This window comes from Chaetura pelagica, unplaced genomic scaffold, assembly GCF_000747805.2.
Source record: "Chaetura pelagica isolate M959 unplaced genomic scaffold, ChaPel_1.0 scaffold50, whole genome shotgun sequence".
NCBI lineage: Eukaryota > Metazoa > Chordata > Aves > Apodiformes > Apodidae > Chaetura > Chaetura pelagica.
The window spans coordinates 421,019-437,797 of record NW_009952366.1 but is presented as its reverse complement, the minus strand read 5'-3'; the positions used below and the strand labels follow the sequence as shown (position 1 = coordinate 437,797).

The following is a 16,779-nucleotide window of genomic DNA, read 5'->3' as shown; positions in this document are numbered from 1 at the left end:
ATTAAATGGGTCTTAATAAAAAGAATGCTTGGCATATACTATGGCCCCTCAAAAAACTTCATAAATTGACACTAAGCTACAAGAAGAGAGGTCTCTTTTATAAACAAAATAAGCCTAAATTAATGAGGTTCTGAGACACAGAAACTTAGTTCAGGTTTTTTAACATTCACACAATTCACATCAACACACATGCATGTTGACAAAATATCAAATCTGCCTTAATACCATGACACTGGTTCAATATCACAGTTTAAAAATTGCTTTTTGTTATTCTTCTTTTGCTAAGAAGAAGTCGCAATAAACTCCTGAGTTACAAAGAGACCATTCAGAGACAACTCATCACATATCTGAGTGAAATCAATGTCTAGATAGTAAACTTCAGGAAGCACACTTTGGAAATTTGCCTACAAACACAATTCTTCCATCTTGACTTTATGATACAGCAAAAAACTAAAAAAAAATAATAAAAAAATAACTAACAAGTTGCAATATATTACACTGAGTGATTCTTACTTCTAGTCTTGTGATTCTTTCTGCAAGTTTTTGATTAAACTGATGATATTCTGAGAAGGCCATCACAGTATCTGGTGAAAAATCTTGCTATTTGTGACAATCACTTCTTAATTTTAAAACACTGCTAAAAAGGAAGTGCTACACTGCTCAGTCATCTCTTCAATTATACTCTGGAGAACCAGTTTAACTTGAATGACAAGAATTAAACAGGAGTCTGGAAAGGTAAGGGGAAAATACTAGGTTGCATATAATGCCAGGAGCGATGGGGTGCAATTTCCACTAAAACCAATGAGAGAGTTTAATTTCTTTTGACAACTCTGAATTTACAAAATCAAAAGTTTTGAATAATTCTACTAATTTGAACCATAATGGGTGCTCATAAAAAGAGTCCAGCTGCGTCAGACAAATGATCCAGCGCCTCCAGCATCATTGGTATTTCCCCCTAGTATAATCTCCATGTATTTTTGGTTCAGAACCTTCAGATACAGGTTTCAGGTTTTTTGAGATTAGCAGGTCCTCTTTTGTTGTGGGTTTTTTCTCTTTGAATTCATTAAAACCTTTAGCAATCAAAATATCCCTTGTTACACTGGTTCTGTGCCCTTTGTTTCCCCACTAAATTGCCCACTTAGAAACCCCAACTCTTTTGCTTTGAACTTGGCTCCTCCTAACTTCCCTTAAAGCTGCTCAGTTCTCATCTCAAATGAAAGACTAGAGCATTCATTGCATGCTTCAAAAATACATGCACAAAAACCCCAGTCTTACCTGCAAAGATCATTCATACAGCTAGAAATGTAAGAATATGGATCTATGCTTTCATGACAGCTGAGGAAAGGAAACTGTAGGAGTATTTGGCACTTGAAGAATATGTCCTGCAGATTGAAGAGAATCAGTAAATGACAGTTAGGAAATACATTCTGAACAACCATAGTTCTTTTTAGATTTGCTTCCCTGACCTAGTGTCCTTTGTATCCCCATTAAAATTTGAGACTCTCACAGTCTCAATTTATTATTAAGTCTCCTTTATTATTCTTCCTAAAAATTGTCCTGTGCCTAGGCTGGCTTGATACCATGCTGCTGCTAAACATTTTGTGTGAAAAAGTGGAGGAAAATAAAAACACATTTTGTGTCAATGCAGGAGCTGAGCGTGTTACTTCTGCAGTATTTCACAGTTTCCCAAATAATTGCCAATACTGGAAATGAAATCCAAGTTCAATGCAGCAACAAAGAACTCTGCCAGCAGACCTGTGCAACCTGGCACATCCTATCTGAGCCTTTGTACTTTTAAGCTAAATATCTGGAGATCTCCAGAAATTCTCTAGCCATAGTCTGGATCTGAATTCCCTTTCTCAAAGCCTCAATGCATTTAAGGCTTTTTTCCACTAAGTGGTTATCGCTAGAATCTTGTACTATCAATAGACAGTGAAGATAGAATGTGTGTGTGTGCGCGCACGTGTGTGTGTGTGAATAACATGATTAACTTACCTCAGTGGATTCTGCATCAGCTGAACAAGGACTGGAAAAATCTGAGGCAGTAGGTACACAAGCTGTGTCATCTGAGGTTTGCACAGACCAGCTATTTGCAAATGCAGCAATATCTTCTGTATATTCATCTACTACATGAAAAGGGGAGTTGTGGAAGTCAACACAAAAGACAGCTTCTCAGTGTGTTTGTTACCTCAGTTACCATTATGTTCAGAGTAGAAAAATGTTATTTTTTCTTTTTTAATTTAAGGTAGTACTTTATACTACATTTAAATGGAAACATGAAGTATATATATGAGGTGTTGGTGGTAGGATTTTAAGGGCAAGCACTGACAATTTTATGATAAATATACAGACAAGGAGAAGCATAATGCATTCAATACTGGAGAAAAAACACATTACTTTAGAACAATTTAAGGTTTTTACCATGTTTCACAAAGGTAGTTAGAACTATTATCTCCCTCCTTTTCCCTTGCAGCAGAAACACCACGAACACACAACTACATGCCAGCTCTCCTCACAGCAGGAGCATGGGAGAATTAATGAACAAGATGCATGGCTGGAAGTCATGGCAACAGGCTGAGAAGGATACATGAGCATACAAGAAAGCTGGTAGTAAAGAAACAGACCCCAAATTTACATATTTTTGAAGCAAGAATATTACATTTTCTCTATATTATTACATATGTTTAAAAGGGTTATATTGCCTTTACCTTGAAGAACCTTAAAGTTATGGTTATCAAAATCAAATTGGTGATGTTTTTTTTCACAGAGCTGTACTATCCAAAACTTAATCTAACTTACTCTAGCACAAGACGTACAAAGTTCGACATGCTGCAATGTGAAAGGTCCCAAAGCACAGTAATCAGTTATTTGTACTTGGATCTCCACAAATAAACAAAGATAAGATCCTAACCACCAGTCTATTTTACTTAAGAGCCAGGGAGACGTAAAACACTTCTCCCTCTCTGATGGAATAGTTCTTTATGCTGAAAAACCTTCTCAAACAAAAAACCCGGGTTTTGATCTAGAGGGAAATCTGTTGAGTGATAATTCTGCTTCTGAAAAAAACCCAACATTTTAAACACTTTTTTACATTTTTACATTTCTTTAAAAAAATTTTCTAAGTCCTAAAAAAAAAGCCACAAAATAAAATCACTCTCCTTGAAACAGTTATATTCACAGATACAGCTTTGTATATTAAATCAATACCAAAAAATGTTAAAGATGAATATAAAAAGACAAAGGAGTTTGTTTTTAAACTGTGCTTTGAAATGGACTGTAACATGCCTCCCAGCAACTTTTTTAATTGGGGCATTACAAATAGAGAGCATCCACACTCTGGAGGACTCAGGACAGATGTAAAATCTTCTCTTACACTACTAGGAGGAAGTAGTTGAATTGGGGGAGATAAAGCACCCTCCCAAATTATTTATAAGATTTGGAAACACTTAGAAATATGTTACAACTTAGAAGTAATTTGAATTAGCAGTCCATTCTTGTGAAAATATCAGAGTATCATGCTACAGAGTCAAGGCACCATGTTACACAACTGGTTCAAGGTTCAAATGATTCATAGTGCTCTCAATTCTATATTACAATAATACCATCATCTCTGATAAAGAAAAATGCCAGAAGAAATCATGATAGTGAAGAAATGTAGCTCTAGAAATAAACAAAGCTAAGAGCTGTAAGTGCTTTTTAACACTAAATATACTCAAATTACCATTTTTCAGGGATTGTGTGAATTCACTATCTCCTCCAAACTCTATTTTTCTCCGTTATTGCAGATAATCAGCTTTAACAAGTTATTAAACATACTATACTCTGGTGTGAAGAACTTAATGCATGAAACAGGAAACTTACTGCTCTCATGGGAGAAGAGTCATGAGAAATTTATATTAAGCAAATTTTTTTAAGACTATACAAATATAGGTATACTGCATTTTCCTTCACTTAAAGTCAAAAAGTTCTGATATCAACCATAAAAAATGGGGAAAAAAACAGAGGAAAAAAAGTTGGAGTGAGGTAACTTCTGTGCCTTAAGACTATGCAGGGCCATGGGACCAGATTCTCTCAGCAATTAATGATAAAACAGTCCTATCTTTGTTTTTATCACTGACTAAGAAAAATATTCCTCTTAGTCTCAAGCTTGTTCTTTGGGGATTTTTTCACATTAATTGTACATTGGACATAAACCCCTATAGACCGCATAGACCACAGAATATTATACCAGCTTAGCAAGTTGTCTCTGCCTCAGACGCAGCATCGGGCAGTTCCTCATCCTACAACATAGTTGGAGGCCCACAGTGGATCACACCAAGCAAGAGAGACAAGGAAGTCTCTGGCAACAGCTTTGAAATGTACATATTTCAACTCACATTGTTATGATGCTTATATAATCAAATTACTCGAGATGGTGCTTTTTCCAAATATTAATTCTTTTCTTCTTCTCCCTCCATCTTTAAACATAGGGAAAACTACAAGCATTTGTTTAATTATTGATCATTTGAATGCACTTTCATCAGCTAAGATAAACATACCTCAAGTACTTTGCAGAGCAAGAAAAAGCCTGAACCTACATAGAAATGTTTTCTTGAACTAGGACTTTTTCCCTTAGCATCCTTAATGATCAGGAGGAGCAGAACAGATATTCTATTTTCAACTGAAATAACTGCAACAGGACTCTGCCTTTTTAGATTACTATACTGAAAGTGAACATGGAAGTTGTTCACACAAGGATGTATTTCTAAGCTGTTTACTTACTATTTTGCAGTATTAGGTCATCGTGTTTATTGCCATTAAAATTTCCACAGAGGCCACAAGGTTTCCTCTTATGATCTTCTGTCAGCTTAATATAAATACCAGAGTTGCCATCCCAAGCAAGAGAAAAACCAAAGGTAGTCTTCACCAGAACATAGTCAGCCAGTCTCTCAAAGAAAGCATTTCCAACTGTCTGAGGCAACATTAATCTGGAAAAACAAACAGCCTGCTTCAAAGATCCCACATGAGATGAGGTTAGTGCTAGAAAAATACCACACAAAACATCACCTCCTAACTCACTAACCACTTTTCCCCAGGTCTATATAGACATTTCCATTCAATTCTTAGTCATGCTTTTACTACCTTTTCTGCTGTTTAATTCCCTATATAGACCATCAAAAAGGAAGGCTTTTCTGCTGCATACACCCATCAGTTGTACCAATAGTTGTACCAATTATAAGCCTGAAAGCATAATGAATCTTCATTTTCAAAACCCAGCATGGGCATGTTGAGGAGGAATATGTGACTTCATAAGCATGCTGCATTGTGCAGGGAGTTTTGTGACACTATGACCACCAGTGGTCCTTCTGGGCACAGGGTCTTCACTGGCTTAAACATCTGCAAATGGAGGAACTTACAGTAAAAATAATACTATTGACTAAAACACTGCATATCCTCCTCCTTTGGCCAAAGACCACTGGACAGCGAGATTGCAGCACAGATATAATTCTAATCTTCCAAAGTTACTTCTGCTGAGAGGAAAAGAATTTCTGTAGCTATTAGTCTCAGATGCTAATGGCTAGAGCATTACATCAAAGGGGATGGCAAGAACACCTTAACAACTCCTTGAAATCTACTATACTTCATAAACCAGTACAACACACTTATGATAGCCTTGCATTTATTGTTTTACTTATTTAAAAAGAAAAAACAACAAACAAACAAAAAAACAAAACTGGTAAATCTGAGGGGTTGATGTACCTCAGAGATGTTTTGTGGGGTTTTTGCCCAAAAGGGGCAAAGAGGACTTAATATCTTTGATTCAACCCATTCAGGCTTGTCTAGAAGAAAATGATGTCAGGCATTACATCAGCACCACTACATCTGCTCACACTAGAGCTCTATTAACTCCAATACAGAACAGCAAGGAATAAATATAGATATATATAAAATTATTTTCTCTGGCTACTTTAAAAAACATTATGTGCCCAAACTCCAAACTATATTTTTTGCAATAAAATGTTAAAACACACCATTAGAACACTCACCTGATTCCAGCTTTTCTTACTTCATGTCCTGAAATAATTATTTCTTCTTGGTTTGAAAAAAATAAGCTGACAGACCTCTGACAAGTATATACTGAACCATAACAGTAAGGACTATTATGAACCTAAGAGTGGAAAAATATACACATAATAAGAATAAATGTTTTGTTTCAATAATTTCATTCAATTTTTCATAAACTCATATATGATAATTTACATTTCTATGCACCAAATGCTGAAAGAGCTTTACAAATGCATATTAAAAAGTCACAATTACAAAGACATGCAAAACTAGAAATTCAAACTGTCTAATACTACTGAGAAATACAGTGACTGTTTACTAGCACAGAGCATCACAAGATAGCGATGTAAATACTGGATTAAATAGTCTGTTATTTTATATAGATTAACTTCAGAGACGCTGTAGTGAGCTAGCTTATAACTGCCAATAGAGGAACTCATTACTTGCACTGAGGAGACACCCCTATTTTTCTGTTCCTAGAGGTCTGATCTGTAAGAGGGACTGCAACCCAATACAAAACCTCAGGATAATACCACAGTTCTCCATGAGAACTGAAACTGGCATTGTCTGAACTACCACCTTGCCTTCCTGATGCACCCAGGATTTGCTGAGACTTCAGAGTGAGCACAGTGAGCCAGGGTATTGGTTTGAGTCACCTATCAGCTTTTCTAGTTTTAGTACAATAATGGAAATACAAGTTTCAGTCAGTCAGAGAAAGATCTGCAAAAATGCATCTCAGGTATCAGTACTGTGTGACTTCCATAGCTGCCCACTACTAGAGAGAGGTGTTAAACAGATCTCAGATGCAGGCTTCCAGAAATTAAAACTGTGCAACTCCTGTCTCAGCATGTCTAGAGTTTTATGGCAGTGAAGTAGATCTCACATTTAAAAAATGTGTAATCAAAGTTTGGAACAGGCCTGATAAGCCAGCATTCCTATGGTTCGGCAAAAAGGAGGCTACCCCCAAAGTCAGATTTCCTTTTGTATTCCCAACCTTTGCCATGGCAGAGCATGAATCCTCTAGGAAGGTCCTTGTTCCCATAGACCACACAGCTTTAATTGGCCAGGGCATGCTCTCAGGAGTTGAAAACTGTGAGTTCAGATTTACTCAGATTTATTATACAGGTGTAGGTCTCCAACTTTCCATGCATAGACTCCAACCAATTAACTACTACACAGTTTTGAATTACACTCACATAGTCACAGTTTTAAGCACATACCTACTCCAAGGGCTTGAGAAAAACTTCAATTTCATTGATCTCAGTGAGATGTCCTACACTACCATCCTTCAGTAGTATAGGAGCTGACTTCAGACACCGCTGAGGAGACAGCGGAATGTGTTGTGAATCTTAGATACCTACCATTACATAAATTAAAATATAAATAGAGTTTAGATAGCTCAAATATTACTCCTATGATTTTATGTGCCACCATTCTCTGAGAAGGATGGGAGTTGCATTACCAGTTTACTTGACAATGCTGAGAAACTAAATAGATTAGTCATTGAGAAACATTTTGCCAGGTTGGTAGTGGAGGCTGTAAAAGTAACTAGAGCTATCATCTTTGTAGAAAAGATCTGTTGGTAAACACACACAATGCTAACACATATTCTAACTGGACTTCTAAACAGATACTTAATCCTGAAAGTAAAAACTAATTACTGTTTCTTAGAGTGAAATAAACCAAACCAGGAAAAGCATTGGAGTTTTCACATGTATAAAGATAATCATAATTAAAGACAATGTTAATATTACTAGTCTTGACAGATGGTTTTTATGTAAACCTAGTCCAATTCAGAAACATAATAAAGGAAAATCAAAATAAGTCTTTTGTTTTCTTCTCCTCTAGAGAGGTGGATTATTAAAGCCAGAAAGACCATAATGTGTGGATTCGATGAGGTTCTTGGCTCACCATTGCACACCGTATAATAACTGCAGTTCTTCAACACTAATTGTGCCTTTTCTGAGTAAACAATTTCAGTGTTTAGCAAAACACATTTGTTCCAGCAATCAAATGGTAGTTTCTCTCCTTCCACCAGAAATCCATTGAAATCCACTGGAAATTAACTGGAATACACTGAAACAGCTATTCTAGGTTTTAATATAGTCTTGTGCTTTGCTACAGCATTTTCTGAAAACTCAAAAAATATGATAGCTGCACACAAAATCCAAAGAATTAAAGCTAAATCATGGAAGGTAGGTGTGACAGTATCTGTCTGCATCCTGAGTGAACAGAAATGGCAATTTAATGGCAGATTTATCTTCACCAGATGCTATTGTCTGGATAGAAAGGAGGTGTTTATAAATGAAAACTGGCCCTTGGAGCAGAAATAAGCATCTGTGTCTGCCTTTGCCCCTCTGAGCTCTGTGACCACTAAGGTTCCAAATTAGGATCCATCTTGTCCTCTCTCCCCTGCCCAATCAGCACCAAATCCCAACTATTGTGTAAAAAATAACATAATGACATTGTATCCTCTCCCCACAGTAACCAACAGCCCAATAAACAGAGCATCTTCCTTCAAAGAGTGTATAGGTTTGAACTCTCCCTGAACCATAGTCATTATCCATGGATACTCAGCAATTTGAAGAAATTACTAAAAATACTTCCTTCCATACATAGGTCAAGATAAAGGCTTATGAGCTGTTCATCTTCTCCACATGACGTAGAGGCAATCCAAAATTAGAAGACAAATCCCCAGAGGGGAAAATTTTCCATGGGCCAGGGAGGCAGCTCCCCATAGAGTAGTGATGGCTGTGGATCAGCACCCAGGACACCTGGGTGCCCAGCTATCAGGCTGCTGATAGCTGTTTGCATTTTACTCAGCAACACAAGTGTTTTTACAATCTGACAGCTGACATTTTCAAGGTCTGCTTTAAGACCCACTTCTGCTCCCAGAAAAGGGAGATCAGAGATCCTTTTTAGGATAGAGGGAGTAAGAATTGCTATTTTTAATATACTGACTCTATTATCATTTCATCAGTATTTTGAGTCACTTCACATAGGCTTAGACATTTTCCAGCATTATAATTTTATATTTAAGTAAGCAATGCAATGGTTTGATGTATTTATCTTCTCTCTACTTATTTCACTTACGTTGAAAACTAAGTCCTGTAATACAGGAATACTCTGTGTGTTATTTCTACTGTATGCTGAAATACTTACCCAAACAGTGTACTGGGGTTCTGGAGTATTGCAGTCTTTTGCAAAAATATAAGAGCAATTTCCTGGGAAGTAGTAGTAGATGCCATCAAATGTTTCAAAGTGATACTGTCCCCATGATTTGCAAATCCCGTCTCTGTCCTTACCAGTGTTAGGTACTGGAGAGAACACACACAGCTTACAATAAGCACAGTAATCAAAAATTGATGGGTGTCAGAAAGAAAATAAGAGCTTAAAAAGGAAATACATAGCAAGGACAAAAGAAAACCTCATTTATTCAACTTTAAATAAAGTAAATATATTTTTTTCAATCCTTATGTTGCAGTTTTGTTCATGAGTGATCATAGTAAGATTTTTTATTTTCTTCAGTGGAGATGTGTTAATTTTAAGTAGAGGTAAGGGATTTAGATCTTCTCCAGATCCTGGAAGACAGTTCTTATTGTTCCCTACATGCAGTAGAGTCCAGAAACTAATGCACTGAAATATTTTATAATTTTATTTGCAGGAATTTTATTAGAAAAATGCAGTGACAATAAAAAAGCTGGCTAGCTACCGACGTACTAGACAGTGCTCTATCTGTTATGGCATCTGTGTATCATTAAAGCCCAAGTGCTAAAATGTGGGTATTCCTCATGTTGCTCTATATGTACCCCTAACACCATTTTAATCCTCTTAGCTACCAGTTGAATGACAGCCCTTTTACAGAGGAACAACAAATAGGCTTTTTACACTATTGTCTTAAAAACCTGTACCTTCAATCTCACTTGAAGCTGAAACTTGACTCTTTTGGCCCAAAACTTACCAATTTGGCACCTGCTTCCTTGAGCCTGAAACAACTGACAGTCACAGTCACCTGCCTCTGTGCAGGCTGCTCCATTAAGGCAATCCTGAGGACATGAATCTGTAAGGAAGCACAGCAGCCTTTCAGTAGATAAAGTATTTCACAAACAGACTAAGATCCACTTTAAATCTGTTTATTGTTAAATCATATGCCGTATTAGCTCAGAAAATTAACTGACAATAATGTCCAGTTTTTAACATTTACTTAATTTTATCCTTTGTGTTCCTTGGTTAAAAAAGGAGCAAGGTTTTCTCTCATTTGGTTTGAGACTTGTAAACTAACAAAGGGGCAAAAGGTCAACCTCCTCCCAGCAAACAAAAGGTCAAGTTCCCATGTAAAGAAAGCAAGTCCCAGTCTTGCTGATCTTGAAATACACAGGACACAGATTATTCTGATTCAATAAATTCAGCTCAATGTATACAGATGTTCAGCTCCTCCCTCCTAAGCATTACAGCAAAGGGTACATTCAGCTTATGAACAGGCCAGAATATATAATTTACAGAGTCAAAAAGAATTATAAATAACCTTCCCCATGCTAGAAAAAAAATCAGTTAAAAAGTTATTTCTGCTGAAGCTGTGACTGGAGTCAGAGACTTAAGATTCCATGGGAATGGCTTGTTTTATGTTATAATTAGTAATTGTTTCCAAACTCAGTTTTATTAAAGGGTCTTATAGTATGTTTGGAAGATAAGACCTCACTGGCAGCTACTAACCACTCACTAAGGTGGGTCTAAATTATAGTTTCCTGAAAGTGGAGAAGAAATATAGTCTAAGAGGAAAATTTCATCAGGTTATGCAGATAGTTGCTTTCATTCTCAGGGAAAGACTAAAACCCTAGATAGAAATGCTTACAATCTTGTTGATGGTTATTTAAAAAGCATGGCAGAAATGAGGAAGTAAATGAAATAAAAAGGCCTTTCTGCTCTCAGTGAACCCATGGTAAAGTTGCTAGTGATATAAAATAGGAATCAAACGGGACCTTTGCAGTAATGCACACACAGAAATTACCAATTATTAAGAATATCAGCCTTCACTGTGAAAAAGCCCTTCCACGCTTAGTTTTTATTTTTTTTCCACTTAAAAATTGCTTTCCCAATATACACACATACTCTGAAAATACTGACAAAGGAGAAAATACTGCTTACACAGCAGCGTTAATGTGGAAAACTTCTTTGCTGTTGTTAGAATTGTGAGCTTTAAAGTTACACTAATTCGTTTATATGGAAAAAAACCCCCAACCAACAGAAAGCACCTACCCAGGCATACATATTTTTCAAGAAGGATACCAAAGTTCAGTTGCATACAATTAATTTTTCAACAAAAAAAGCTTCTGTAACTTGGGCCTGCTTTACATCTTTGTACAATGTTTCAAGCCCTCCAGGAACAGCTGCATGCTCATTGCCTGAGCACCCCCATCCCTTTGTATAACCTGTCACATGTTTACATGCACCCTCTGCCAAGACCAGAAAAAGTGGCAGAAAAGAAAAATTGCATGGAACTAATTTTTTATTTTTAATGAAAATTTGAAAGATTGACTTAGCTAGTTGTTCAGATTTGGTTGTAAGACATTATTTTGAAAGTAAAATTTTAACAGGAATTTTCCCTGATTTAACATGGAGAAAATGAGAAAATGAGACAGAGGAGGTTTTAGAAGGGCATAAAATAAGGAGAGCTCCCACAAGCCACAGTAACACAGAAAAGTTGGTAGGAAGACAGCATTTTCAGGACCACCTCTCCTCCCACGGGTGAGGAGCACGGTACTGACCTCCCGGCAGACTCCGTGTCAAGGCCCCATGAAGGTGCGTCCGAGGAGAGGCAGCTTGAATCTGGCAGAGAAACATTAAAGCAAAATCAGGGTGTCTGTGCTTTACAAGTGAGCCACTATGAACCTGAGGCCTTGCAGCCTAACAAACACTGGTTGGGACTTGAATTCAGAAGAGTAATTTGCAGCTCAGCCAGCACATGGCACAGCTGTGGGCGCTGCAGGAGGGAGCTGCAGCCTGTGCCAGCACGAAAGGCAGTGGCTGCAGCAATCGGCACCAGAGGGAGGAGAAGCACAGCTTTTGGACAGGTGGGGAATGATACAGTTGTGCTGTGGGATCACTGCTGGCCTCCTCTCCATACCCTCCAGTGCCAATGAACCAGCGGGTCTCCACCTGGGAAGTTTTGCATTTACGTTTTGATGGACGAGTGAGGGGACAGAGAACACTCCTGCCTTTTCACTTTGGTCAAATACCAATAGGTGGAGAGCTCAAAGATGCAATATCCCTCCGTTTCATCCTCTCCCCTAACTCAGGCTCTGTGCAGCACCCTGGTCATCCCACTGTGGCCACTCCAACTGCGATGGATTTCATGTCCTCCTTGAGATCCTTCAGAATTGCATTTTGGTTCATCCCAAGCAAAAGAGGAGTCAAAACTGCCTGATATGCTTCCTGTCTTATTTAGGAACTGAGGAACATCAAACTATAAGGAAATCCTGGATCTGACCCAGTACTCTGCTACTGCTGCTTGTCACGTTGCTTTGTCCCTTCTTAGAACTGATCCCATTCTAGGCTGAAAGCACTCAGGTTTTTGCCCCCATCAGTCTGATTGTAAAGTTTATGAGTGTGAAGTGCTGGGTAGTTAAATATTTCCTACATTTATTAATGTCCAGTTTAAATCCTTTTGTTTTATAAAATTAGGCCCTTTTGCTTAAATAGCTCTTCTTCTCTGTGGTTTTTATTTATCCCCTATCTGATGTTCTATGGGACAACAGTTACTCTTCTGTGCTTCCTACAAACAGATATGCTAGCCTTCAGCTGCTCAACTAAGCAAAATTTATTGTTTAAGTCTTCATTTGTAAGCTAATTCCTTTCTTCCCTCCTGCCACCAGTCATTCTTCATGTCTGGAGTATGAACTAATGGATCTCAAAGTGAATAGTGCTGTGCAAGGAGCAGGTTAGGTTAAGCCTCACTAATACCCCCATACAGTGACATTAAAACTTTCCTTTTCCAACTGGAAATATGTCATAAGATGCATTCAAGTTGCACAATCTATCTAAAATCTGCCTGTAATGGACTTCATCAAATCAGCTCCTGGAAGGCCCCCACACCAAAACTCTTCCTGGTCCCCATGGCCTGCTGATAGCTGGAGAGGATCCTTCCCTCCCTGCACAACAACGTCCGTCACCATTTCTCCTGATAGTTACTTTGACCCCTTCTCTGCAGGGAAGTGGCTTTTGGCCTTTGCGTTATTTGAGGGAGGTAGAGAGCCCTTGCTGTGGCAGCACTTTCCTCCTGAAGGCCCACGTGGGACATTGTCAGTCCAGAGGGCCCATTTCCATCAGAGGCTCAACTTGCCTTAGCACAGTATTTCACATCAGCTACTACTTAACCAGGAGGCACATCGATCTGAAAGGGACTTGCAAAAAATCATCTATAGTTGGGCTGCAGGCCCCTTGCAAGACCATGAGGAAGGACCACCTTGGGCTTCCTACCTGCCGCCATCCAACAGGGTGATAACCCTTGCTTAGGCTCCATAGCCTGAGACATGTACCAGCAGGTGAATGAGATTCCCCAGTTGACTATTTCAGCACAATATTGCCAGGATAAAGTGCTGAGGCAGGGGTGGGCCGGGCAGTGGGAAGCAGAGCCAGGCCAAAGCTGCCGCTGCAACGTGTGTAGGAAAGAGCCTTGCTGGCAGAGATGCCATGGTGCCCCTCACCAAACATGAGCAGCTCCGTGGGGCTCTCTGTTCACCCTCACAAAAGACAATCACGGTCCCATGGTGCACGTCAGCCAGCTCCTCAGGGTGGGTTGCCCACCAGGCACTTTGCCTGAATGAAAGCAAGAGGCCATGGGCTCCTGCAGAGGATGAGCAGACAGGGAACGGCTGCTCCTCCTCACTGTCCTCCTGTTACAGCCCTTCTCCCCACAAAGGTTCCTTTGTAAGGACAGCAAAGGCCCAGAGCAGAAAAAGAGGGGAGGGTTCCCCCTCCCAGCCGCTTTTGGAGGTATAACCTACCTCAGCTGCTATGAGATCTCTTTTCTGTCGAGTTGCATTAAACTCATTTCTGGAAGAAAACAAAAAGGATCTTGTATTATCAAAGGTCCCTGGAGCAACCTGAATAAGCAGCTCCCCAGGGAGAAGTGTTTCTCTCTGATTACAATCACTTTATCAAAGAGGTCTTTCTTGGGTTAACATTTTAAAGGGTGAGGGGTTTTTTTAGTGTTTTTTTTTTTCTTCTTGTAGTCTCATTTTACAGAATTGGGCAGCACTCTGATCTCTGCTAGGACAGGGAGGTACCTGGAGCTTGTGGGGCAGACACAAATAGGCAAAATAGGCTTACATGACAGGATACAAAATTGAAAAGCAGCTTCGTATTTACTTGATGCTAAGTGCAAGTGGCTGCAAGTTTCCCCAAAAGTTACTTGAATAGTGTGACAGTACTTTTGATAGGAAGATATTATTCTCCAGGTGTAGATTACTTTAATTTGTGATTAAGTTTAGAAACAAGGGCATCAAACTATAATACATACTTAGTTTTATCAACAGTCCAAGACAGCATGTCATTTGATGTGCATGTTTCTTTGCCAGAGGTATTAGAGGTCATTAAACATGAGAAGCTACATCCGACTGGATGCTCATATTGAAATCGATGGCATAGTTCCCATTTAATTCAATGGGATAGGGAACATTCCCTAGTTTGGGTTTTGTTTGGATTTCAGCTTCTACATCAAAACTTGTATTGAAAATGTTTGTTTTAAGGCTGTATAGCACTTACTTTTCTGTGCTCCAAATAGAAGTTCGGGTTTTATCATGCAATTAAAACTGTAGAAGGATACTTGTTTAATGTATTTTTCCAGTCATGAAATCATGATCTCATCCTGGTTTCATTCCATTATTCCTCTAAGCTTTCTCGAGACAGTGGAAGAATAATTTTTTATAAGGGACTCTATTTTTCAAACAGAGGACCTGTGCCCTTTATGTAAATTCTTTGGAAAGAGTTGTAAACATTCCAAAAGTGTGTTTTACATCCAATGTATATGTACATGACATCTTACATGTTGAATTCAAGGCTGTATTTTACTTTCTAACTTGCACTGCGTCACAAATACTCATTTTTGTTCTGTTGGTAGGACTTCACAAATCAGGAATAAAAACTTACCTTGAAGTTCTTCTCAAAGAAGAAATCTTGCAACAAGATCCTGTAGATTAAAAAGTCATCAAGTTAAATGTTTGTTGCTTTTATTCTACAGTCTTCGTCTGCACTCAGCAAGAAACATTTTGTCAATTTTAAAACAATAGTATTGAATTTTATTTTTTAATGATCCTCAGTTTTCCAGAGCATCTTTACAGAAACTTTTTTTTTCTTTTTCCAAGGGATGTAGCACCACATGCTTTCCTTCATGAGAGTTTCTTTCTCTCAAGTACTCATCACCTGCAAGTTTCCATTGTCTCAGTTCTGATACATGCTATCATGAAAAAGAGCAAAGAGTTCATAGTTCTTCAGAGGCTCAAAATAAAACTGATAAAATAAAAGAGGTGCTCAGAGCTCTCTGGAATCAAACTTTCAGGGTGATTACCTATAATAATTTTCAGAATGTTACTTGTAGGACAAAATTTTAAAGCATTTTGAATGCTCTAGTGTTCGTGCTTTAAAAACAAGCAAACAAACAAGAAAAACACCAAGCCCCTTCTTTCTCATACTGCTTTAGGAATCCTTGTAATTGCTGAAAAAACACCACAACAAACTATCTACAAGACCCACTTGCATTACACAGAAAATAGAATCAATTCTATAAACAAAATAATGTTTATTTAGCCTAACATTCTAAAAATGCTAAAACAAACTGCAGGTACACTCTATTCAAACGAAACCATACACCTTTGAAAATCATTAGATGCTTACTCATCTGAAAATAATGGCAAGAAAGCTAAGAAATTTCAGTTTTGTTCCTAAATAATTGTTTTGTAGCAAATCTACAGAAATTTATTTACTTTTTAAAGAGCTAGGGGAGAACTTTGTAGAGTAGGGATGACGGTTGGACTCCGTGATCCGAAGGGTTTTTTCCAACCTAAATAGTTCTATGATTCTATGATTTTAGCATCTACACCTGTGAGAGGAAAAGGTTATATACAGTTTTTTAATCTGTGTTTAAAAAGTTTTTTATTTATTAATTCCAGCAAGGGTCAAAAAAAGGTTTTATCTAGAAATAGATAAAGAAGGAGCTGCAATATTAAAATATTTAGAAAATAATTTTTACAATTTAGTATTACTACTACAATGATGAAATAGAGTTCTTACCTTGCAAAGAGGACAGCAGTGAATGAAGCAAGAATATACTCCACAGTATCATTAAACTGAGCTTTCCCACAATGTTCATTTCAGTATAACTTAGTGATAGGAAATGTATCCAAATTAACGGCTTTGATTACGATGGCATCTTAGAACTCTGTATCTCTACAGGGCATTTCAATCCTCAAGTTAGATAGTCAGGTGCATTATTTGAAATAATGCCATGGAACAAAGGAAAAGAAAAGGAGACATGAAGCTTGGTAGCTACATACAGCTTCAGGAGCGTTGCAAGAGTTGTGTACAACTTTCTGGCTGCATGTCTCTCATTAGCAATGCATGGTAACTCCTCAGCAGAGTCTGTATTAGTTACACTTTCTCTAGACCTGCAAGAATTACTCCCCTGTTGAATTGAATCGGCCCTTTATAACATAGCAGACAATGACATAGAAATGTTGC

The 16,779-nt window shown here is 38.0% G+C and overlaps 1 protein-coding gene across 1 annotated transcript in view; it reads right to left on the bottom strand.

The window, feature by feature from the left end:
• Window positions 1-16,384, bottom strand: part of OTOGL (otogelin-like) — a 92,019-nt gene extending 75,635 nt beyond the window's left edge. The window contains exons 1-10 of the mRNA XM_010008043.1: window positions 16,333-16,384; window positions 15,193-15,232; window positions 14,049-14,097; window positions 11,811-11,871; window positions 10,007-10,105; window positions 9,208-9,362; window positions 6,027-6,148; window positions 4,762-4,967; window positions 1,996-2,123; window positions 1,276-1,382 (exon numbers count right to left, since the gene is read on the bottom strand). Of these exons, the coding sequence (XP_010006345.1) occupies window positions 1,276-1,382; window positions 1,996-2,123; window positions 4,762-4,967; window positions 6,027-6,148; window positions 9,208-9,362; window positions 10,007-10,105; window positions 11,811-11,871; window positions 14,049-14,097; window positions 15,193-15,232; window positions 16,333-16,384 (1,019 nt within the window). The remainder of the gene's footprint in view (window positions 1-1,275; window positions 1,383-1,995; window positions 2,124-4,761; window positions 4,968-6,026; window positions 6,149-9,207; window positions 9,363-10,006; window positions 10,106-11,810; window positions 11,872-14,048; window positions 14,098-15,192; window positions 15,233-16,332) is intronic.
• Between the last annotated feature and the right edge of the window lie 395 nt (window positions 16,385-16,779).